Source organism: Pseudophryne corroboree, chromosome 11 (assembly GCF_028390025.1).
Source record: "Pseudophryne corroboree isolate aPseCor3 chromosome 11, aPseCor3.hap2, whole genome shotgun sequence".
NCBI classification, from domain to species: domain Eukaryota; kingdom Metazoa; phylum Chordata; class Amphibia; order Anura; family Myobatrachidae; genus Pseudophryne; species Pseudophryne corroboree.
The window spans coordinates 76,762,399-76,787,410 of NC_086454.1; the positions used below are offsets into that span (position 1 = coordinate 76,762,399).

The 25,012-nt window shown below is 47.8% G+C and overlaps 1 protein-coding gene across 2 annotated transcripts in view; it reads left to right on the forward strand.

The window, feature by feature from the left end:
• Window positions 1-818: 818 nt before the first annotated feature.
• Window positions 819-25,012, forward strand: part of ARL14EP (ADP ribosylation factor like GTPase 14 effector protein) — a 29,543-nt gene continuing 5,349 nt past the window's right edge. The window contains exons 1-2 of one of the 2 annotated variants that reach the window (XM_063944425.1): window positions 819-926; window positions 3,847-3,968. In XM_063944425.1, coding sequence (XP_063800495.1) covers window positions 861-926; window positions 3,847-3,968 — 188 coding nt within the window. In that variant the 5' untranslated portion in view covers window positions 819-860. Of the gene's footprint in view, window positions 927-990; window positions 1,015-3,846; window positions 3,969-25,012 lie in introns of those variants that run through there. The other variant, XM_063944426.1, reaches the window with a different exon arrangement.

Consider the following 25,012-nt stretch of genomic DNA (forward strand, 5'->3'; position numbering starts at 1 on the left):
ACAACACCTCTCTTTGTCCTAGCTACTGCAGCATCTCTCTCTGCCTCAGCTTCTGCAGCACCTCTTTCTGCACCAGGTGCTGTAGCACCTCTCTCTGCCCCAGCTCCTGCAGCACCTCTTTCTGACTCAGCTGTTGCAGCATCTCTCTCTGCCTCAGCTTCTGCAGCACCTCTTTCTGCACCAGGTGCTGCAGCATCTCTCTCTGCCTCATCTTCTGAAGCACCTCTTTCTGCACCAGGTGCTGTAGCATCTTTCTCTGCCCCGGCTGCTGCAGCACCTCTTTCTGACTCAGCTGTTGCAGCATGTCTCTCTGCCTCAGCTGTTGCAGCATCTCTCTGCCCGAGCTGTTGCAGCACCCCGCTCTGCCCCAGTTGCTACAGCACCTTCCTCTACATTGATGCTGCAACACCACTCTCTGCCCTAGCTGCTTTTGCAGCACCTCTCTCTGCATTAGAAGCTGCAGAGTAACATGTATAAGCGGCTCTTCTGTGGTGCTCCTTTGGCGCGTACTGTCCCTGTTTTAAACATGACGGGCGTCCAAAAAAAACTTTCACCTTGAGGTCCACAATTTCGGATTTTTCAGTATTTTTTATTTTCAAATGTAACATGCCCCCAATTCAGTACAGGAGAGGGGGCACCGAAACATGCCCTTGCTCTGGGCACCATGACACCTAGCTACAGTACACCTCTGATTTGCAGCAAGAGCAGGAATAATCGCAACAACTCTGGCGGCTAAGCGTTGACATGGAAACGCCGCCAGAACCATAGAGAGGACTTCATGTGACCCGCCGCCTGACTTCCGCGTCTCGATGGTGCCTGCTGTGTGGTGGGCGTGTCAGGGGGAGGCGGGGCCCTTGTAAATGGCGGCAGCGCGAGAGTCTAATCAGAGTAATACGGGGATGCCGAGCAAGAAGCCACAAGGGAAAGTACGTGAGGGGACTACGGCGGCCAGCTGGGGACATAACACCCCTGGGGGTGGGAGGGAGCCGCTATAACACTGCTGACATGAGGGAGGTGATGGTGTGCCCTCTGTAACCCGGGCCTGGCCCTGACTTGTCCCAGGCCAGGTGGTATATGGACATGTAGCTGCTGGAGGGCCGGGGTGTGGGCTCCTTGTTGGGGGCTGTGGTGTACTTATTATTATATAGCGCACATCCGCCGCAGCGCTGTATATTGATTATACAGGGGTCTATTCATTGAAGTAGTGGATAAGTGGAGACAAGGACCAGTGAGAGAAGTTGCCCATGGCAACCAATCCGCTTTGATGGGAGTCTTTATCAAATGTATCCTATAAAATGTAAGGGTGATGCTGTGTAGTTGCCATGGGCAACTTCTCCACTAGTCTGTCTCCACCCTTTTCACTGCTTTATGAATAGGTCCCTGCCCAGGAAGAGCCTACACACACATTCTGGGGTTACGCTTTTACCTACCATTAAGTTCTTTTGGAGTGTGGGAGTAAACCAGCGCACCTGAGGAAACCCATGCAAACGCATGGAGAACATACAAACTCTGCACAGATATGTCTTGAGCGCTTGGCCTCAGTGCTGTAAGGCAGTGATGCTAACCACTGCACCAACCGTGCTAACCCATGTTTAGGGTTGTGAGAATGCTATAGAAGTCTAGCTGGGCTGCCTGTTTCCCATTCATACTGGTTGGGAAGGGGGGGGGGGGGGGGGGGATGTTGCCATGGTAACACAGATTTGTCATGTCCGGTAATAATGGAAGGTGATAAAAATAGAGATTGTAGTGTACATACATCTGGGTGGAGTTCATGTCTTCCCACATTTTTGGAGGAAGGGAGATTATATTTAACTAGATCAATTGTAATCCGCTACCGTGTGGCATCTTTTAAAAACTTCTAATGGTTCCTAGCGGAATGTACTGTATTTCTGAGGGAAGAGGACCCCAAACAATTTCTAAGCAGGGGTGGAACTCCTGAAGGCGATGGAAGCGTTTACATCTTAGTGCCATGTTGGGGGCACAGACAAGGGAGGAGTTTTGGCAGTTTTAGTCCTGGGCTGTTTGCACAATGCATACCCACAAGCTGTAGTTCCTTGAGAGAAATCGGCAGTGGGTCTTTTACGAGGGAAGGGGGTAGGGGGATGGAATCGGCTGATCCTATTTCTGAATGTCATGGCCAAGCTTCCATCACTGATTTTGGGACCCTATTTGGGATTTCAACCTACAGCTTGTGTTTCCCCATGTTAGTGAAGTTGTTTCTTGAGACAGGCCAGAGAAGCAGTTGAACAGTGACATTTGGATATAAAGCAGATTTAAACTGGGTTTGCTGATCACTGTGCCAAATACCTATGATCAGTAGAAAGTTTTCAGTGACGAATGAGAAGTGCAGGGTATGGCAAATAGCATAGACCTTTCAGTGTGGCTGAAGTGTCAACAATTGTTATGCAAGCCAGGTTTCAGTGATCAATGGGGCAGATGTATTAACCTGAAGAAGGAATAAAGAAGTGATAAGTGCAAGGTGATAAACGCACCAGCCAGTCAGCTCCTATCAATTTACATATTGGAGCTGATTGGTTGGTGTGTTTATCACCTTGCACTTATCACTGCTTTATCACTTCCTTATACCTTCTCCAGGTTAATACATTTGCCCCATTATTTGTTTTATGGCCTTGGTAAGTTTAACGCACACAATGGGGCAGATGTATTAAGCCTGGAGATGTGATAACTTCAAGGTGATAATGCACCAGCCAATCAGCTCCAATATGTAAATTGACAGTTAGGATCTGACTGGCCTGTGCGTTATCACCTTGCACTTATTGCTGCTTTATCACTTCTCCAGGCTTAATACATCTGCCCCACTGTACCTTACAGAAAGAGCATCAGATCTACTTGGCTACTTATGGTATAGATGACTATTTTATGGGTAGGATTAATACTCATGAGCTACAGCCTACCAGTTCACTGTGACTGATACTCTGGTAGTGATAAAGTAGATGTTCTCAACTCCAGTCCTTGAGTATTACCAACAGGTCATGTTTTGTGGATTTCATTAATCATGCACAGATGAGTTAGTCTATTTTGCAGGGTCAGTAATTATCCCACCTGCTTTCACAGGAAGAAATGAAAACATGACCTGTTGGGGAAACTTTAGTGCTTCTCAACCTCAACCCTTAGGGCTGTAACACACACTCCGGTTTTTCCCGGATGGCAAAAAGCCGGACAAAGTTTGTCCGGCTTTTTGCCATCCGGGCGAAACCGGCAGTGTCTGTCACACAGGACGGCTTTGAGCCGTGTGTGATGCTGTGCGCATGCGCAGCATCAGACACGGCTTCAGAAAAAACCATTGTGTGTGAAAGCTCCCCTTCACACACATGGTTTACTGGCTCCAAGGACGGCCCGGCGGCCGCCCGGCCGCCGGACCTTCCAGTGGTGAGACCCGGCTGCAGCCGGGCCGGGGCCGTGCAGTGTGAAGGGACCCTACCCCTCACACTGTTAACTACAATGCCGGCACGGGAAAAAGCCGTCCGGCTTTTTCCCGGCCGGCAACAACCGTGTAGTGTGTTTTAGCCCTTAAGTACTGAGGTTGAGAACCACTAAAGTATCACTGATTCCAACAAATCCGTTCGAGCAACATGCCATTTAAAGGTGTCTACCACCTAGTAAAATGTGGTGGTACAGGGTCTACAACCCCTCTTATTTACAGCTGATTAAACAACCGGACCAAGCTATGGGGCCTTGATTATTTACTGTTGGCACCCATTGTCAGGCAGCTGCTGGATGGTAAATCATGTGACGCATTAAACAAATGAAGGCATGCCATGTCTGGATTTAGGGAGGAAATGTTTAGTATAGTTGTACAATTAAAGTATTTTGTATTTTGTTCAGGGGCGTGCTGCCAAAGCCTTAAAGTCGTTGCAGTTTGCGAACCCAGGGCGGCAAACAGAATTCACGCCAGAAACTAGCACAAGAGAGAAACGGAGGCTGACAAAGGCATCTGGATCCGACAGGTCTGTGTTTGCTTTTCTGTCTGGGGGATTCAGTTTTTGCCGCCTACAGCAGTGTTGCGAGCCAGATGGAAGCTATCCAATGGTTTTTGCCGTCAGGCGCGACAGCATGAACCCCGCTTGCGGGAGCAGAGATCGGCAAATTGTCCATGTTTTGGGTGGCCAAACAGTTTGTCTTTTACTTGCTAAACCTAGCTGATTTGAGCAAGACATGCATGACAAAAAGCGATCTAATTGCATCAGTTTAGAACGGGAATCTGGTACAGTTGGGCGCACAAAAACATTTGAATTCCCTCCTACATATCTAACCTGTGTTTTAGATAAAAGTTGGGGCAGTGCTGGAGGTAAGGGGGGGAGGGGGGGTTTAGAGGCAGGCAATAGGATCTCTATAGTGACACTACAGAGGGGGGGGGTGTTTTTTGATACAGGGTGTATATTATACACACACACGCTAACGATACTATATACAGTGCATCCGGAAAGTATTCACAGCACTTCACTTTTTCCACATATTGTTATGTTACAGCCTTATTCCAAAATGGAATAAATTAATCCCCCCCCCCCCCTGAGATTTTTGCAAATTTATTAAAAATGAAAAAACGAAGAAATCACATGTACATAAGTATTCACAGCCTCTGCTCAATACTTTGTTGATGCACCTTTGGCAGCAATTACAGCCTCAAGTCTTTATGAATATGATGCCACAAGCTTGGCACACCTATCTTTGGGCAGTTTCGCCCATTCCTCTTTGCAGCACCTCTCAAGCTCCATCAGGTTGGATGGGAAGCGTCAGTGTAGAGCCATTTTCATATCTCCAGAGATGTTCCATCGGATTGAAGTCTGGGCTCTGGCTGGGCCACTCAAGGACATTTACAGAGTTGTCCTGAAACCACTCATTTGCTATCTTGTCTGTGTGCTTAGGGTCTTTGTCCTGCTGAATGATGAACAGTCACCATAGTCTGAGTTCAAGAGTGCTCTGGAGCAGGTTTTCGTCCAGATGTCTCTGTACATTGCTGCATTCATCTTTCCCTCTATCCTGACTAGTCTCCCAGTTTTTGCCGCTGAAAAATATCCCCACAGCATGATGCTGCCACCACCATGCTTCACTGTAGGGATGGTATTGGCCTGGTGATGAGCGGTGCCTGTTTTCTTCCAAACATGACACCTGGCATTCACGCCACAGAGTTCAATCTTTGTCTCATCAGGCCTGAGAATTTTGTTTCTCATGGTCGGAGAGTCCTTCAGGTGCATTTTGGCAAACTCCAGGCAGGCTGCCATGTTCCTTTTTTTTTTTTTTTTTTTTTTTTTTTACCAAGGAGTGGCTTCTGTTGGCCACTTGACCATACAGGCTTGATTGGTGGATTGCTGCAGAGATGGTTGTTCTTCTGTAAGGTTCTCCTCTCTCCACAGAGGGGTGTTGTAGTTCTGACAGTTACCATCGGGTTCATGGTGACCTCCCTGACTTAGGCCCTTCTTCCCCGATCGCTCAGTTTAGATGGACGGCCAGCTCTAGGAAGAGTCCTGGTGGTTCCGAACTTTTTCCATTTACAGATAATGGAAGCCACTGTTCTCATTGGAACCTTCAAAGCAGCAGATATTTTTCTGTACCTCGAGAGAATCCTGTCTCGGAGGTCTACAGACAGTTCCTTTGACTTCATGCTTGGTTTGTGCTCAGACGTGCTGTCAAGTGTGGGATATATATATATATATATATATATATTACGCACGCACGGCACTCCAGGCGTCTTGTCAAATAATACGATTAGAGACAGTGATATGTCAGCAAGCCTGAGGAAAATGCATAAAGCATTGAAACGTTGCTGACATATCACTGTCTCTAATCGTATTATTTGACAAGACGCCTGGAGTGCCGCACATCTGTGTACCTATTGCTACTTATATGCGGACACCCGGTGCATGATTGATAGCTGATGGGATAGATAGAGAGATATATATATATATATATGTATATGTATGTATGTATGTATGTATGTGTGTGTCTTTCCAAATCATGTCCAATCAACTGAATTTACCACAGGTGGATTCCAATTAAGCTGTAGGCACATCTCAAGGATGATCAGTGGAAACAGGATGCACCTGAGCTCAATTTTGAGCTTCATGGCAAAGGCTGTGAATACTTATGTACATGTGACTTTATTTTTTATAAATTAGCAAAAATCTCAAACCTTATTTACATTATCATTATGGGGTATTGTGTGTAGAATTTCAAGGGGGGGAAATTAATTCCATTTTGTAATAAGGTTGTAACATAACGATGTTTAAAAAGTAAAGCACTGTGATTATTTTCCAGATGCACTGTAGATAGATAATATACACATTCCCTGTGTAATGTCGCTACACAGATCCTGGGCAGGTCAGTTGCATACCTTTTACAATTTGTGTGTGTGTGTATATATAGATGTGGATGAAGACCGCACTGAACAGGCTATATATGCACCAAGATATACGTGTCCTTTCATAGTGATCATATAGGATCTTTAGCTTTGTCACAACACTTGCTGTGCTTATTGGAGACTTTTCTCCAGATTACTATTTGGGTGGCTGTTCTATAAAAGTGAATTCTCGCACATTATACTATTAATTAATCGGGATACAACCACAAATTGACTATATTTTGTGAGCTACCCAATTTCATTATGATGTTTGTCTCGTTTAAATGCATGTTTGTCATTTCTGCTGCTGGGTACACTGGGCTCCACAAGGATAGACATTGGGGTGTAGAGTAGGATCTTGATCCGAGGCACCAACAGGCTCAAAAGCTTTGACTGTTCCCAAGATGCATAGCGCTGCCTCCTCTATAACCCTGCCTCCCTGCACAGGAGCTCAGTTTTGTAGTTGGTGCTGCAGATAACAGGCACTTAACAGAGGGGCTGCTCCTAGCAGCCCTAAAGAAGAGTTTTTTTAAGAAGAAAAGTGAATACTTCACTGCTGCAGCTCCATCTCTCCCTAGCGGCGCTGTACACTCCCGCGCCCTGGTTGCCGGGTAACTACAGCAGGAGGCTCCGGTTTTCTTCATGTCAGGCACACACGGCTGGGGCTCTCCGTGGCCACTCTTCGGGGGGGGGGGGGGGGGTGAGTGGGTCCCGCTCGTGATCTGGCGCAGTCGGTGGGAGGCGGGCCGCGCGCGCTGGCGGACACTGTGGCATACAGGCGATCCCACTAGATCACCAGGGCATGGGTGCAGGTCAGGTTTTCTCTCTAAACCTTTTCTCTAACGTCCTAGTGGACGCTGGGGACTCCGTAAGGACCATGGGGAATAGACGAGCTCCGCAGGAGACAGGGCACTTTAAGAAAGAATTAGGAATACTGGTGTGCACTGGCTCCTCCCTCTGTCCCTCCTCCAGACCTCAGTTTGAATCTGTGCCCGGACGAGCTGGGTGCACTTTAGTGAGCTCTCCTGAGCTTGCTGAAGAGAAAGTATTTTGTTAGGATTTTTTTTATTTTCAGAGAGGTCTGCTGGCAACAGACTCTCTGCTACGTGGGACTGAGGGTAGAGAAGCAGCCCTACTCACTGTGGATAGGTCATGCTTCTTAGGCTACTGGACACCATTAGCTCCAGAGGGATCGAACACAGGAACGCACCCTTGGTCGTCCGATCCCAGAGCCGTGCCGCCGTCCCCCTCGCAGAGCCAGAAGCCGGCGTGAGAAGCAAGAGGACTTCAAAAGCGGCGGAAGAAGACTCCAGTCTTCACATGAGGTAGCGCACAGCACTGCAGCTGTACGCCATTGCTCCCACATTAAACACGCACACTCCGGTCACTGTAGGGTGCAGGGGGGGGGGCGCCCTGGGCAGCAATTAGAGACCTCTTGGCAAAGTAGGCATATATACAGTGTGGCACTGTATATATGCATGAGCCCCCGCCATTATTTTACACAAAATCGCGGGACAGAAGCCCGCCGCTGAGGGGGCGGGGCTTCTTCCTCAGTACTCACCAGCGCCATTTTCTCTCCACAGCTCCGCTGAGAGGAAGCTCCCCAGGCTCTCCCCTGCAGATTCAGGGTAAAAAGAGAGGGGGGCACATAAATTTAGCGCAAAATCAGTATATACAGCAGCTACTGGGTAAACACTACGTTACTGTGTAATTCCTGGGACATATAGCGCTGTGGTGTGTGCTGGCATTCTCTCTTTCTCTTTCTTCTCCCCTCCCCCCCCCCCCCCCCCCCCCCCAACCTCCAAAAGGCCTTGTTGGGGTTCTGTCCTCAAATAGAGCATCCCCTGTGTGTGTGGTGTCGGCATGTTTGACGAGGAAGGCTATGTGGAAGCAGAGCAGGTACAAATGAATGTGGGATCGCCGCCGACGCTCGATTGGATGGATATGTGGAAGGTTTTAAATGATAATGTTAATTCCTTGCATAAAAGGTTGGATAAAGCTGAAGCCTTGGGACAGTCAGGGTCTCAACCCATGCCTGCTCCTACAGCGCATAGGCTGTCAGGGTCTCAGAAGCGCCCACTATCCCAAATTGTTGACACAGATATCGACACGGATTCTGACTCCAGTGTCGATGGCAATGATGCAAAGTTGCAGCCTAAAATGGCTAAAGCCATCCGCTACATGATTATAGCAATGAAGGATGTATTGCACATCTCGGAGGAAAACCCAGTCCCTGACAAGAGGGTTTATATGTTTGGGGAAAAAAGGCATGAGGTGACCTTTCCCCCTTCACATGAGTTAAATGAATTATGTGAAAAAGCTTGGGAATCTCCAGATCGAAAAATGCAGATTTCCAAACGGTTGCTTATGGCGTATCCTTTCCCGCCAACGGACAGGTTACGCTGGGAATCCTCCCCTAGGGTAGACAAAGCTTTGACACGCTTATCTAAGAAGGTAGCCCTGCCGTCACAGGATACGGACACCCTAAAAGATCCTGCGGATAGAAAGCAGGAAGGTATCCTGAAGTCCATTTATACACATTCAGGTACCCTACTAAGGCCGGCAATTGCGTCGCCCTGGATGTGTAGTCCTGTAGCAGCATGGACAGATACTTTATCTGAGGAACTTGTTACCTTGGACAAGGATACTATATTACTGACCCTGGGGCATATAAAAGATGCGGTCCTATATATGAGAGATGCCCAGAGAGACATTAGCCTACTGGGCTCTAGAATAAATGCAATGTCGATTTCTGCCAGAAGGTCCTGTGGACTCGGCAATGGACAGGTGATGCCGACTCAAAAAGGCACATGGAGGTTTTACCTTATAAGGGTGAGGAATTGTTTGGGGATGGTCTCTCGGACCTAGTTTCCACAGCTACGGCTAGGAAGTCAAATTTTTTTGCCATATATTCCCTCACAACCTAAGAAAGCACCTTATTACCAAATGCAGTCCTTTCGATCACAAAGAAGCAAGAGAGTCCGAGGTGCGTCCTTTCTTGCCAGAGGTGGGGGTAGAGGGAAGAAGCTGCACAATACAGCTAGTTCCCAGGAACAGAAGTCCTCCCCAGCTTACACTAAATCCACCGCATGACGCTGGGGCTCCACAGGTGGAGCCAGGATCGGTGGGGGCGCGTCTCCGAAATTTCAGCCACCAGTGGGTTCGCTCACGGGTGGATCCCTGGGCTATACAGATTGTATCTCAGGGATACAAGCTGGAATTCGAAGTGATGCCCCCTCACCGTTACCTCAAATTATTACCGCATATTATCTGTTTTTAAAAACCTATGAAAAGGCATCCCCAATCTGCTCACTACAGTTCTCTCTTATGCAAACTTATGTATGTTTCTTGATGTAATGATTTCTTGTAAATGGCATTGCATGTGTGGGGAAGTTGCTCGGTGAAACAGTTTATTATTGCATACTGACTGGTGTTTACCTCCTTTGAACATTTACCCATTGTGGTCAGGTGTACTATATCTTTATATTTAGTAAGGTGTAGACATGGTGTAAAGGACAGAGTATGATTACTGATTAGTAAAAGAAAACAAATACTGAGCAACATCCCCAAACAGGTAATTTCAACTTTAAACTTGTCATTTATTTTGTACGCTCTGGACATGGTTACTAATAACAAATGCACAGACAAAATTCTTAAAGCTATGTCTGCAAATACTAGGAGCTTAGGGGACAAAATTCCAGAGCTAATTGCGATAATGACAAGGGATAACCTGGATTTTGTGGCAATTTACAGAGTCTTGGTGCAATGAGAATCATGACTGGGACTTAGCTATACCAGGATACAATTTATTTAGGAAAGATAGAATAGGAGGAGGGGTAGCAATGTATGTGAAAAAAAGCATAAATGCTACTTTAATACAAAATATTGAAGCCAAAACGAAGGCCCTTTGGGTCACCATAGAAACTGGGAAGAAGGACATTATTCGCATTGGGGTGATCTATAGACCACCAGGCAAGGGGCAGGATTTGGACAGGAACCTATTGTTGGACATCTCTAAAATGGCTTTTAAGGGAGAAGTCATAATCATGGGAGACTTTAATTTACCTGATGTAAATTGGGAGGGGTCTTTTGCAAGTTCAGCTACAAGTGGCAAATTTCTACATTCCTTACAGGGAGCATCCTTCAAGCAATTGGTGAGGGAGCCCACTCGCAAAGACTCAATATTAGATCTAATTCTTACAAATGGTGATAGGATATCTGATATATATGTGGGTGAGCACCTGGGATCCAGTGATCATCAAGCAGTATGGTTTAGTATAAAGACAGGATCCAACTCCTGTCACACAAAAACAAAGGTGTTGGATTTTAGAAATGCTGACTTTGCAAAAATGGGGAGATGTTTAAGTGATTCATTGGCAGACTGGAGGAACTTGGAAGGAGTGCAGGAGAGGTGGGAAAAACTGAAAAGTGCAATACTAAGTGCAACAGACCTTTTGTATCAAAATGGTTAGGAAAAGCACCAGGAAAAGGAAGCCAATGTGGTTCACAAAAGAAGTATCAACTAGTGTGAAAGCAAAAAAGATGGCTTTTAGGAAATACAAACAGACTCAAAATAATAACGACAAAGAGGTGTATCTGGACAGACGGAAGGATGCTACGAAAGTGATTAGACGTGCAAAGGCAGAAGCTGAGGAGAAAATGGCCCAGTCAGTAGATAAAGGGGGCAAAACTTTTTTTATGTATATAAGTTAAAGGAGAAAATCAAATGGAGGAATAATAAGATTTAAGACAGAGAGTGGGCATTTGGTGGAGGGAGACAAGGCAATAGCAGATCACCTAAATAATTATTTTTGCTCAGTATTTATTACAGAAGAAGGGATGGGGCCACAGTTAAGTTGCAAGGACATTCATAAAAATAAGGTAGATGAAAATACATTTACAGAGGAGAAGGTCCTAACAGAACTTTCAAAACTAAAAGTGGATAAATCAATGGGACCAGATGGGATACACCCAAGGATACTCAAAGAGCTAAAAGATGTGCTGGTTACACCTTTAACAGAATTATTTTACCCGTCACTAAATACAGGTGCTATTCCAGAGGACTGGAAAAGAGCAAATGTAGTTCCACTGCACAAAAGTGGAAGCAAGGAAGAAGCAAGTAACTACAGACCAGTAAGCCTTACATCAGTAGTAGGGAAAGTAATGGAAAAACTATTAAAAGAAAGAGTAGTGGAATATCTTAAATCAAACAACTTACAGGATCCAAAACAGCATGGATTTACTGGTGGGAGATCATGCCAAACAAATCTTATTGACTTTTTTGACTCTGTGATGAAAATAATAGATCAAGGGGGAGCTGTAGATGTAGCATATCTAGACTTTAGTAAGGCATTTGACACTGTCCCACATCGCAGACTGCTAAATAAACTTGAAAGCCTGGGGATGGATTATAAATCAGTTAAATGGATAAGAACCTGGTTGCAGGATAGGAAACAGACAGTCGTAGTTAATGGAGTGCAATCTATGGAGGGAAATGTTACCAGTGGAGTACCCCAGGGATCTGTACTTGGTCCAGTTCTCTTTAATATCTTTGTTGGTGACATTGCAGATGGTATTGAAGGTAAGATATGCCTTTTTGCAGATGATACAAAGATATGCAACAGGGTATACACACCGGGAGGGGTCAAACAAATGATTAATGACCTAGGTAGGCTTGAGAAATGGTCAAGAACGTGGCAACTACAGTTTAATGCTAAAAAATGCAAAATCATGCACTTGGGTCTCAAAAACCCAAAGGCTAAGTATAGTATCAAGGGTACTATAATGGAAACTACTGAGGAGGAAAGAGATTTAGGAGTCACTATTTCAAGTGACTTGAAGGCAGGAAAGCAATGAGAAAGGCAAGTCAGATGCTTGGTTGCATAGGGAGAGGAATCAGTAGCAGGAAAAAAGAAGTGATAATGCCACTGTATAGGTCATTGGTACGGCCCCATCTGAAATACTGTGTCCAGTTCTGGAGACCCTATCTCCAGAAGGATATAAATACATTAGAGAGTGTACAAAGAAGGGCAACTAAAATGGTGCATGGCCTACATCACAAAACTTACCCGAAAAGGCTAAAAGATCTAAACATGTATAGTTTGGAGGAGAGAAGGGAAAGGGGGGACATGATAGAAACTTTCAAATATATCAAGGGTCTTAACAAAGTTCAGGAGGGAAACATTCTTCAAAGGAAAAGAAGTATTAAAACTCGAGGGCATACATTGAGATTGGAGGGGGGGAGGTTCAGGGGAAATTTAAGGAAAAATTACTTCACAGAAAGGGTAGTGGATAAGTGGAATAGCCTCCCATCAGAGGTGGTAGAGGCTAAGACTAGGGCAATTTAAACATGCTTGGGACAGGCATATGAATATCCTTACAAAGAATTAAGGTTAAAAAAGGGTTGAGATTGCCTAAAGGATAAATTAAAAAAGGGGCAGACTAGATGGGCCAAGTGGTTCTTATCTGCCGTCAAATTCTATGTTTCTAAATCGGCCCTGCCAGTTTCCCCCATAGAGAGGAAAATAGTGTTAGCGGCAATTCACAAATTATATCTCCAGCAGGTGGTGGTAAAGATTCCCCTCCTTCAACAGGGAAGGGGTTACTATTCAACAATGTTTGTGGTACCGAAACCGGACGGTTCGGTCAGACCCATATTGAATTTAAAATCCCTGAACAGTTACCTGAAACTGTTCAAGTTCAAGATGGAATCGCTCAGAGCGGTCATTGCAAGCCCGGAAGAGGGGGATTTTATGGTGTCTCTGGACATAAAGGATGCTTACCTGCATGTCCCCATTTATCCACCTCATCAGGAGTACCTCAGATTTGTGGTACAGGACTGTCATTACCAATTCCAGACATTGCCGTTTGGTCTGTCCACGGCACCGAGAATATTTACCAAGGTAATGGCAGAAATGATGGTGCTCCTGCGAAAGCAAGGAGTCACAATTATCCCATACTTGGACAATCTCCTCATAAAGGCGAGGTCCAGAGAGCAGTTGCTGATCAGCGTAGCACATTCTCGGGAAGTGTTGCAACAGCACGGCTGGATTCTGAATATTCCAAAGTCGCAGCTGATTCCTTCCTGGGCATGATTCTGGACACAGACCAGAAGAAGGTTTTTCTCCCGACGGAGAAGGCTCAGGAGCTCGTGACTCTGGTCAGAGACCTCTTAAAACCAAAACAGGTGTCTGTGCATCACTGCACGCGAGTCCTGGGAAAGATGGTGGCGTCATACAAGGCCATTCCCTTCGGCAGGTTCCATGCGAGGACCTTTCAGTGGGATCTGTTGGACAAGTGGTCCGGATCGCATCTTCAGATACATCGGCTGATCATCCTATCCCCCAGGGCCAGGGTGTCTCTTCTGTGGTGGCTGCAGAGTGCTCACCTTCTCGAGGGTCGCAGGTTCGGCATTCAGGACTGGGTCCTGGTGACCACTGATGCTAGCCTCCGAGGGTGGGGGGCAGTCACACAGGGAAGAAATTTCCAGGGTCTGTGGTCAAGTCAGGAGACTTGTCTGCACATCAATATCCTGGAACTAAGGGCCATATACAACGCCCTAAGTCAAGCGGAACCTCTGCTTCGCAACCATCCGGTGCTGATTCAGTCAGACAACATCACCGCAGTGGCTCATGTAAACCGCCAAGGCGGCACAAGGAGCAGGGTGGCGATGGCGGAAGCCACCAGAATTCTTCGCTGGGCGGAGAATCACGTGCAAGCACTGTCAGCAGTGTTCATTCCGGGAGTGGACAACTGGGAAGCAGACTTCCTCAGCAGGCACGACCTCCACCAGGGAGAGTGGGGACTTCATCAAGAAGTCTTCACACAGATTACAAATCGATGGGAACTGCCACAGGTGGACATGATGGCATCCCGCCTCAACAAAAAGCTACAAATGTATTGCGCCAGGTCAAGAGACCCTCAGGCGATAGCTGTGGACGCACTAGTGACACCGTGGGTGTTCCAGTCAGTTTGTGTTTCCTCCTCTTCCTCTCATACCCAAGGTGCTGAGAATCGTAAGAAAAAGAGGAGTGCGAAAAATACTCATTGTTCCGGATTGGCCAAGAAGGACTTGGTATCCGGAACTACAAGAAATGCTCACAGAGGACCCATGGCCTCTGCCTCTCAGACAGGATCTGTTGCAACAGGGGCCCTGTCTGTTCCAAGACTTACCGCGGCTGCGTTTGACGGCATGGCGGTTGAACGCCGGATCCTAGCAGAAAAAGGCATTCTGGATGAGGTTATTCCTACGCTAATAAAGGCTAGGAAGGACGTGACGGCTAAACATTATCACCGTATATGGCGAAAATATGTTGCTTGGTGTGAGGCCAGGAATGCCCCTACGGAGGAATTCCAGCTGGGCCGTTTCCTTCACTTCCTACAGTCGGGAGTGACTTTGGGCTTAAAATTGGGGTCCATTAAGGTCCAGATTTCAGCCCTATCTATTTTCTTTCAAAAGGAACTGGCTTCTCTTCCTAAAGTTCAGACGTTTGTAAAGGGAGTGCTGCATATTCAGCCCCCTTTTGTGCCACCAGTGGCACCTTGGGATCTTAACGTGGTGTTGAGTTTCCTGAAATCACACTGGTTTGAGCCACTTAAAACCGTGGAGTTAAAATATCTCACGTGGAAGGTGGTCATGCTATTGGCCTTAGCTTCGGCTAGGCGTGTCAGAATTGGCGGCTTTGTCACAAAAGCCCCTATCTGGTTTTCCATATGGACAGGGCAGAATTACGGACTCGTCCGCAATTTCTGCCAAAATTGATGTCCTCTTTCCATTTGAACCAACCTATTGCAGTGATCGCAAAAACGCGCTATGGCGCGTTTTTTACCCGTTTTTGAAGACACGGGACTCCAGTGTACAAAGTGGGAGGGTCCCCGGGGACGCGCTCCTCATTCCGCAAATCCGTAAGGGGGATTTGTTTGACTGACATGCTGGCCTCGTGGTGAATGCTATAAAGAGGAGGTGGAGCCAGTTTCCCCTCCTCTTTGGCGCCTGGCTGCTTGCGGAGGCCAGCTGACTCGCGGTGTCCGTAAGTGTATCGGTGGGACGGGGATTGTCACAGGGATGAGAGGTGCTGGCAATGTGCAGGGATCGGCGTCCGTGATCTAGTGGCTAAAGCTGGGCAAAGTGACTGGGGCTTCCCGCGGTGCCGTCTGAGGCAGTGGCCGCGCTGCCGCTCTTGCCTTTTGATGTGTTCTCTCAAAGCAAGAGCAGCAGCGCGGCCACTGCCTCAGACAGCACTGCGGGAAGCCCCAGTCACTTTGCCCAGCTTTAGCCACTAGATCACGGACGCCGATCCCTGCTGAGGTGGTGCGCTCGAATCCCGTGAGTCTGTCCGCTATGGCCATCCGGTGAACTTGGTGGCGGTAATGTATAGATGCTGCCGTGACGCGTGTCAGTCACTATGCCTTGGTTTGCTGACTGGTGTCCGGGGTTCCCGCCGGGAGACTAAGTGGTCAGTAATTGCAGGCGCTGTAAAGGTTCCTTGGCTGGCTGGCGTCTTCGGAGGGAGGGGGGCTGGAGCTGTGGTCGGCTGTGTTTTTCCCCATCACCACAGGTTATGTGGTGAATCCCCACATAACCTGTGGTGATGGAGAAAAACACAGCCGACCACTAACAGCTGAATTGCCTGATAGTTTGGGGGGAGAGAAAGGAGAGAGCTGGAGAGAAGAAGAGACGGAGAGAGAACGCTGTGGGTCCGGCGTTAGTGTGATAGAGGGGGCTGCTGACACTGTTAATTGGGGCAACTCTTGTGGGTGACCCCAATTAACTTCGCACAGCCAATCAGGAGAGTGCCATGACATGGCGCTCCCTGATTGGCTGGAGGGACCTTCACTGACAGAAGTCATGGGGGTCCCGCCAGTCGGGGAAAGGGGTTCCATGTGTAAACATGGAACCCCTTGAAGTGCGTGGTTCGGGTTATTCGTTTTTTGTTTTATTTTAAACAAGTCCCTGGATTACAACGTTAAAGAGGGCCGACACTGGATTGTTTGTGAGTATAATTTGATTTTTACAGGTAATTCGTGGATTCTATGTGCTTTAACAGGCGCAATGTGTATAATAATCTGCTCTGCCTGGCGCAATGTGTATAATAATCTGCTCTGCCTGGCGCAATGTGTATAATAATCTGCTCTGCCTGGCGCAATGTGCATAATAACGTGCTCTGCCTGGCGCAATGTGCATAATAACGTGCTCTGCCTGGCGCAATGTGCATAATAACGTGCTCTGCCTGGCGCAATGTGCATAATAACGTGCTGTACCTGGCGCAAAGTGTATAATGTGCTCTGCCTGGCGCAAAGTGTATAATGTGCTCTGCCTGGCGCAATGTGTATAATAACGTGCTGTACCTGGAGCAAAGTGTATAATGTGCTCTGCCTGGCGCAAAGTGTATAATGTGCTCTGCCTGGCGCAAAGTGTATAATGTGCTCTGCCTGGCGCAATGTGTATAATAACGTGCTGTACCTGGAGCAATGTGTATAATAACGTGCTGTACCTGGAGCAAAGTGTATAACGTGCTGTACCTGGAGCAAAGTGTATAACGTGCTGTACCTGGAGCAAAGTGTATAACGTGCTGTACCTGGAGCAAAGTGTATAACGTGCTGTACCTGGCGCAAAGTGTATAACGTGCTGTACCTGGAGCAAAGTGTATAAAGTGCTCTTTCGCAGTGTGTATAGGAGGTTTTACCTGGTGCAATGTGTATAAGCGGCACTACTGTGTGGTGTAATGTGAAGTGGCACTATTATGTGGTCACGACCCGTCCCCATGAAGCAACACCCCTAAAAAAAAAATGACGTGCCTTCGGCGCGCATCGCCTGTGCTTTGCAGTCTGGTAGGTGGAGCACCAATTCACTATCTGCCAAAGGCCACCAAAATGTCTAGTTACACCTGTGGTGCAGGGTGTCCTGCATGCTACACAGCCCAGCAGCACTGTCACCCCATCACCTTCACCTTGCAACACTTTTGTAGTGTCCAAACAAGATTAAGATTAATACGAACCTTCATTCCAATGTGACCCAGAAAAAAACCGGTAGGACCCCAATTTTTAGAAGTGAGGGGTCCCTGGGACCCACTTTTTTTTTTGGCTCAGCGCGATCACTGCTATTGTGCCTGCGGCTACTCGTGACTTGGAGGATTCTAAGTTACTAGATGTAGTCAGGGTTTTGAAGGTTTATGTAGCCAGAACGGCTGGAGTCAGGAAAACTGAGTCGCTGTTTATCCTGTATGCACCCAACAAGCTGGGTGCTCCTGCTTCAAAGCAAACTATTGCTCGCTGGATCTGTAACACGATTCAGCAGGCTCATTCTGCGGCTGGATTGCTGCCTCCAAAATCAGTAAAAGCCCATTCCACAAGGAAGGTGGGCTCTTCTTGGGCGGCTGCCCGAGGGGTCTTGGCATTACAGCTTTGCCGAGCAGCTATTTGGTCGGGTTAAAACACTTCTTTGCAAAGTTCTATAAGTTTGATACCCTGGCTGAGGAGGACCTTGTGTTTGCTCATTCGGTGCTGCAGAGTCATCCGCACTCTCCCGCCCGTTTGGGAGCTTTGGTATAATCCCCATGGTCCTTACGGAGTCCCCAGCATCCACTAGGACGTTAGAGAAAATAAGAATTTACTTACCGATAAATCTATTTCTCGTAGTCCGTAGTGGATGCTGGGCGCCCGTCCCAAGTGCGGACTTCTTCTGCAATACTTGTATATAGTTATTGCTTAATTAAGGGTTATGTTATGGTTGCATCAGGTTTATCTGGTGCTCTGTTCTTGTTCATACTGTTAACTGGGTAAGTTTATTACGAGTTATACGGTGTGATTGGTGTGGCTGGTATGAGTCTTACCCTGGATTCCAAAATCCTTTCCTTGTACTGTCAGCTCTTCCGGGCACAGTTTCCTTAACTGAGGTCTGGAGGAGGGACATAGAGGGAGGAGCCAGTGCACACCAGTATTCCTAATTCTTTCTTAAAGTGCCCTGTCTCCTGCGGAGCCCGTCTATTCCCCATGGTCCTTACGGAGTCCCCAGCATCCACTACGGACTACGAGAAATAGATTTACCGGTAAGTAAAATCTTATTTTTACAAGTAGCCCGCAGTACCAGGTGGTTTTACCAGCAGGGGGATAAGGCTTAGATGGAGCCCCTCCCCCAGCCCCAGGGCGCCATTTACAGTAAATGTTCCCGCACTGGAGCTGCATATATGTGTCTCCCTATCAGTGTTTGGGCGCCATTTCTCTCAGCTACACTGTTCCTGGGACTGCTTGGGCAAATCCTCCTTTGTAAAGCCGCCTGATAGTCAGTCAGCGCTGTGACTTTACAAGACACTTAAGTATTCTACAGGTCGTTTAGACAGTAATAGTTAAGAAAAAGTGCATTTAGTCAGGGTTCTCTGGTACAAGTGCCCTGTGATATACATCCAGCTTTTTTTTTTTTTTTTTTTAATGTTTTTTTTACTGTGCAGTTATATCTATTGACTACATAGCTATATATAAGCTGGTCCAGTGCAGTATTATTGTTTGTAATAACCTCTGCATTGTACAACTGTGACTACATGTGTGTGCATTAGCTTGCAGGGTGAATTTCATTTCGGGTCTCTCACTCAACTTGCTATCCCTATATTCTATAACCTGAGGGGGCTTGGTGCGTCAGGTTTATAATACTGTAATATAGGATATTCACAAGATATACTGTAATTGTATTTCTCTGTGATTTTAGTCACCATATCTCTCCTATATCCCTGCTTGTGCTGACTACACTGCGCAGGGGTTTGGGCAAGAGGTATTGTGCTGCTGATAATTGTACTGTTACCTGATATTGCAAGTTATATCATGCCTGCATCTGAGGGGAACGGTTCTGGGGCTGAACACACTACCGGTGTTGCTGACGCCACAGATCCCCATGAGGATAATATAGCAGCTGAGGGCTCTGGTTCTGTGGGCTCTTTGCCCCCTAGTGGGACTTTGGCAACGAGGGTCCATAATGACCCGCCGTGGGCCGCTTTCTCCACGCTTCTGAATACGCTAGTTACTAAACTAACGCCCCCTACGGGACCTCCTATGCCGGTTCAACCGTATGTGGTCCCCGCGGCTATCCCGCCGTGGGCAGATAACTTGTCTACCCAATTGAAGAAATTGAACCAGTCTCTGACTACTAAAAAGTCTGACCCTCGCTCGCCTAAGACCAAGGAGTCCTCTAAGCGAGCTATTACCTCCTCACAATCCACTGCTGTCACTGACACCTCGTCTGATGAAGATGATGCTTACACTGACCCCACAGATTCTGATGGGGAGGGTAGTTCGCAAGTGGATGTTCCTGATCTTTTGGAGGCTATTAAGTTGATTCTACAGATTACGGATGATCCCGAGCCATCCGTCCCTCCTAAGAAACCAGATAGGTTCAAGCGTCAGAAGGTGGTTAAACAAGTTTTACCTCATTCTGATCACCTGGTGGATATACGTCAGGAATCCTGGGAAAATCCAGGGAAGAAGTTTGCGCCTCACAAGAAGATGCTGGCTCGCTATCCCCTCGCGCCAGAGTTGTCAAAAAATTGGGAGACGTGGACTCGCATGTGGCAAGGATGGTGGTTTCCTCCGCTCTACCGGTCACTACCGTCACGTCTCTGAAAGAGCCTACGGATAAACGTGTGGAGGGTTGTCTGAAAGCGATTTACACCCTCACGGGTGCTGCACAAAGCCCCACTATTGCAGCGACATGGGCTGCAGAAGCTATTGAAGCGTGGGACCTAGAGTTGGAAGCTGAAATCTCTTCTGACCATGCTAGACAGTGCTTGTCATATATTGTCACAGCTTCTCACTATATTAAAGAGGCGGCTTCTGATGCCGGTATTCTAGCAGCCAAGGCTTCTACTACGTCAGTTCTGGCCCGCCGGATATTGTGGCTGAGATCCTGGTCCGTGTATCTGGATTCTAGAGAAACCCTGGAGGTACTCCCTTTTAAGGGAGATATTCTGTTTGGGGAGGACTTAAATAAGATAGTGGCTGATTTGGCTACTGCCAAAACTGCCTGTCTGCTAAGTACCGCTCCTTCTGTGCCGAAGGCTAAAAGTACTTCCTTTCGTCCTTCAGGTAAAGCAAAAGGTCAGGCGTACCACAAACAGGCCCGCACTTCCAAACCTGGTAAGCCGAAGCCCAAAAGAGCCTGGGCTGCCCATCAGCCAGCTTCCAAGACCGATGAGCCTACCGCATGACGGGGCGGGCCTCCCCCTGGGGGACCGGCTTCTAGAGTATACCCAGGAATGGTTAAAGACCACTTCAGATGCCTGGGTACGGGAAATCGTCTCTCGAGGTTACGCCATAGCCTTCAAAAACCGTCCCCCTCGCCGATTTTGCCTGACAGACGTCCCTTCGGATCAGGTGAAGGCAAAGACTCTACATTCGGTGGTACAGGCCCTCCTGGACACAGGAGTTGGTAGTACAGGTGCCTCTTGCTCAGAGGGGCCAGGGGTACTATTCTCCGCTGTTTCTAGTCCCGAAACCGAATGGGTCCTCCCGGCCCATTCTCCACCTCCAAGGCATTGAACAAGTTTGTGAGAATCTCCAAATTCCGTATGGAAACCCTTTGCGCTATTGTTCTGGCCTTGGAACCTGGGGATTATATGGTCTCCCTGGATATACAGGATGCTTAGCTGCATATTCCTATAGCAGCGTCGCATCAGCAATACCTGAGGTTTGCGGTTGACCTCCATTATCAGTTTCGGGGGTTACCTTTTGGTTTAACCACGACTCCGCGAGTCTTCACCAAAGTTATGATGATGACGGTGGAACTCCGCCGTCAAGGGGTCAGGATCCTACCGTATCTGGACGACTTGTTGATCCTGGCAAATTCCCCAGAAATTCTCCTACGTCAATTGTATCTGACTGTCCGGTTTCTACAAGCCCACGGGTTGCTCATCAACTGGAAGTAGTCCCCCTGGTCCCTGCTCATAGCATGGTGCACCTGGGAGCGATATTGGATACTCACAACCAGCGGTGGTTCTTGTCTCAGGAGAAAGTCCTGAAGCTTCAGGACAAGATTCGTTGCTTCCTCTCTCATCCGCAAGTGTCGATACATTCGGCGATGCAGGTGCTGGGCCTCATGGTGTCAGCATTCGACATGGTGGAGTATGCTCAATTCCATTCTCGCCCCCTCCAGAGGCTGATTCTGGTCAAGTGGGACGGCCTGCCTCACCGGATCAGGTCTCACATGATCTCATTGACTCCGGAGGTCCGTCTGTCGCTGTACTAGTGGCTCCAGGACCAACAATTGTGCAGGGGCCGTACCTTCTGGATATCCGACTGGGTCCTGTTGACGACGGATGCCAGTCTAAGGGGTGAGGCGCAGTGTTGGAGCAACACTCCCTTCAGGGTCGGTGGACCAAGGAGGAGTCTCTCCTCCCGATCAGCGTTCTGGAATTGCTGGCGGTATTCAACTCGTTGAACCTGGCCCAGCATTGAATACAAAACCGTCCTGTTCAAGTACAGTCGGACAACGCCACAACAGTGGCTTACATAAACAATCAAGGCAGCACTCGCACCCGCTTGGCAATGAAGGAAGTTTTACTGATTCTTCAATGGGCGAAACGCCATCTACTGGCCATATCGGCAATATTCATTCCGGGAGTCCTGAATTGGGACGCGGACTCAGTCGTCAGGACGTACACGCCGGAGAGTGGGGCCTCCATCCAGATGTTTCAACTCATAGTGGAAAGGTGGGGCCTTCCAGATGTGGATCTGATGGCGTCTCGGAGCAAGGACAAGGGATCCTCAAGCAGCATTCGTGGATGCGCTGGCGGTGCCATGGAACTTTCCGCTGCCGTATGTGTTCCCTCCGGTGTCACTCCTGCCCAGGGTAATTCGGAAGTTCAAGCAAGAAGGAGGAATCCTGTTTCTCATAGCTCCAGCGTGGCCCTGACTGCATTGGTTCTCAGACCTGCAAGGCCTATCGTCCGAGCGTCCGATTCTACTTCAACAACGCCCAGATCTCCTCGTTCAGGGCCCCTGTGTCTACCAGGACCTGGCCCGACTGTCTTTGACGGCGTGGCTATTGAAGCTTCCGTCTTGAGGGCTAAAGTTTTCCTGAGGCGGTCATTAAAACTATGTTGCGGGCCCGGAAACCGGCTTCTGCTCTGATTTACCATGGGGTCTGGCATTCTTACTTACTTTGGTGCGCATCTAACAATTATGACTCTTCCAAGTTTAGTACAGGCAAACTTTTGGCTTTTCTTCAGCAGGGCCTAGACTTAGGCCTGCGTCTGGCCTCCCTCAAGGTTCATATTTCTGCCTTACCTTTCTGCCTTGTCGGTGTGGTTTCAGAGAAGAATTGCGACCTTGCCTGATGTTCATACCTTTACTCAGGGTGTGTTGCGTATCCAACCTCCCTATGTCCCGCCTGTGGCTCCTTGGGACTTGTCAGGGGTGTTGGAGGTGTTGCAAGAGTTTCCGTTTGAACCTCTGGGCTCAGCTGACCTTAAGTGGCTTTCCCTTAAGGTGGTGTTTTTGCTGGCTATTGCCTCCGCTAGAAGAGTGTCGGATTTGGGTGCCTTGTCCTGTAGTTCCCCATATCTGATTTTTCACCATGACCGGGCGGTTCTTCGAACTCGTCCCGGATATTTACCTAAGGTGGTATCTTCGTTCCACCTTTAATCAGGAGATTGTGGTTCCGGCCCTGGTCTCTCCTGACTTGTCTCCCAAAGAGCAGTCTTTGGATGTGGTACAGGCTCTCCGTATCTATGTGAAGAGAACTGTTTCTATTAGGAAATCTGATTCTCTCTTTGTTCTGTTTGGTTTTCACAAACGTGGCTGGCCTGCTCACAAGCACACTTTGGCCAGATGGATTAGAATGGTGATTGCACCTGCTTATGTGAAGGCTGGTCTGTCAGCTCCTGCTCACATTACTGCCCATTCTACTCTGTCTGTTGGACCTTCTTGGGCGGCCCGCCGTGGTGTGACTCTTGAACAATTGTGTAAGGCGGCTACGTGGTCCTCAGTGAACACGTTCATAAGGTTCTTTGCCTTCGATACTGCCGCTTCCCAGGATGCTTCCTTTGGACGCCGGGTTTTTGTGCCCGCTACAGTGCGTCCCCTCCCATAAGGAACTGCTTTAGGACATCCCCAGTGTCTATCCTTGTGGAGCCCAGTGTACCCCGCAGCAGAAAATGAGTTTTATGGTAAGAACTTACCTTTGTTAAAACTCTTTCTGCGAGGTACACTGGGCTCCACAAGGTGCCCACCCTGACGCACTTGACTTCTTTGGGTTGGTATGGCATTAGCCACTGACACTTCTCCTGTCGTGAGAATGTGGTGTTTGTGGCTACTAACTGTCTCTTTTCCTGCTACTGCATTGGGCTGGTTAACTAAAAACTGACCTCCTGTGCAGGGAGGTGGGGTGATATAGGAGGCGGCGCTATGCATCTTGGGAACAGTCAAAGCTTTTGAGCCTGTTGGTGCCTCTGATCAAGATCCTACTCTACACCCCAATGTCCTATCCTTGTGGAGCCCAGTGTACCTTGCAGAGAGTTTTAACAAAGGTAAGTTCTTACCATAAAACTCGTTATTTAACCCACTGAAAAGCGAATTATTAATACTGTAGAAGAGTGCCCCCAGAAAACAGAGTGCTTTTCCTCGTCTGAAATGTCAATATTGGCAGAATGTCAACATTAGGGTTAGGCTTCAGGGTGGGGGGATCCTAGGATTAGAGGGTGGAATATGGATAGGGAATAGGGTTAGGAGAAATATGCTTACTGAAATGCCACAGAGCCGCTGGTCTGACCCAGAAATGATAGTTGCATGATCACCGTGACCCGGTATATTCAGCTGAAGCTGCCAGTAGAACGTAAGTCACCAGCATGAAATGTTGACATTCTCACATGTCGACATTTTGTCAGTCTGCATAGATATATCTCTTTAAGTATGTAACCTGCCTAGGACCTTTAAAGTGACATTATTAGATATATACCTGCCAAGAAGCAGACTACATGCCAACCCCAAAACTTTCAATCCATGTGTTCGTACACATTTATTAATCATACCATCGCCATCCATGTGGTGGCAGTAAAGGTAACTGCTTTCTAAATTTGTGGTTATGGGCAAAGTACATCCAAGTATTTTATAGTGTTACATTATTTTGTGAGCAATACATGTCTGCAAAGTATACAGTGATTTATGTTATTAAGTGCGGGCAGCTGAAACAGGCAGACCACCTTCAGCAATGCTTAATAGCCCTGTTATATGAAAAATGTCAAGCTGCTGATTAAAATTACTTAAAACCGTTTCTTCTTTGTAAAATATGAAAACAAGTCAGATGCGTAAACTGTCTTATACAAAGGTTCTTTAGTGACCATAGACCATACCTCTGCATGTTCATCTGCGACCATCGCGCTGTGTGCAGGGAGGCAGCCGCCGTCTCACGGCACGGTCAGGCAGTTTGACTCTTGGAGTCAGAGCAGCGTGCTGGCAGGGAGAAGGAGCTATTGGGAGGTGCCTAGACATGCTGCCGGCGGTGATAGGCGGGGGAGATGGGCACTGCAGGATGTTCGGTGAGTCAGTCCTGTGTATGCCTTGGCCAATACCATTTCATTGTTTGCTGAGGCGCACACACACACAGGACAATAGGACAGATGTATTAAGCATGGAGAAGTGATAAAGCAGTGATAAGTGAAGGTGATAACACAG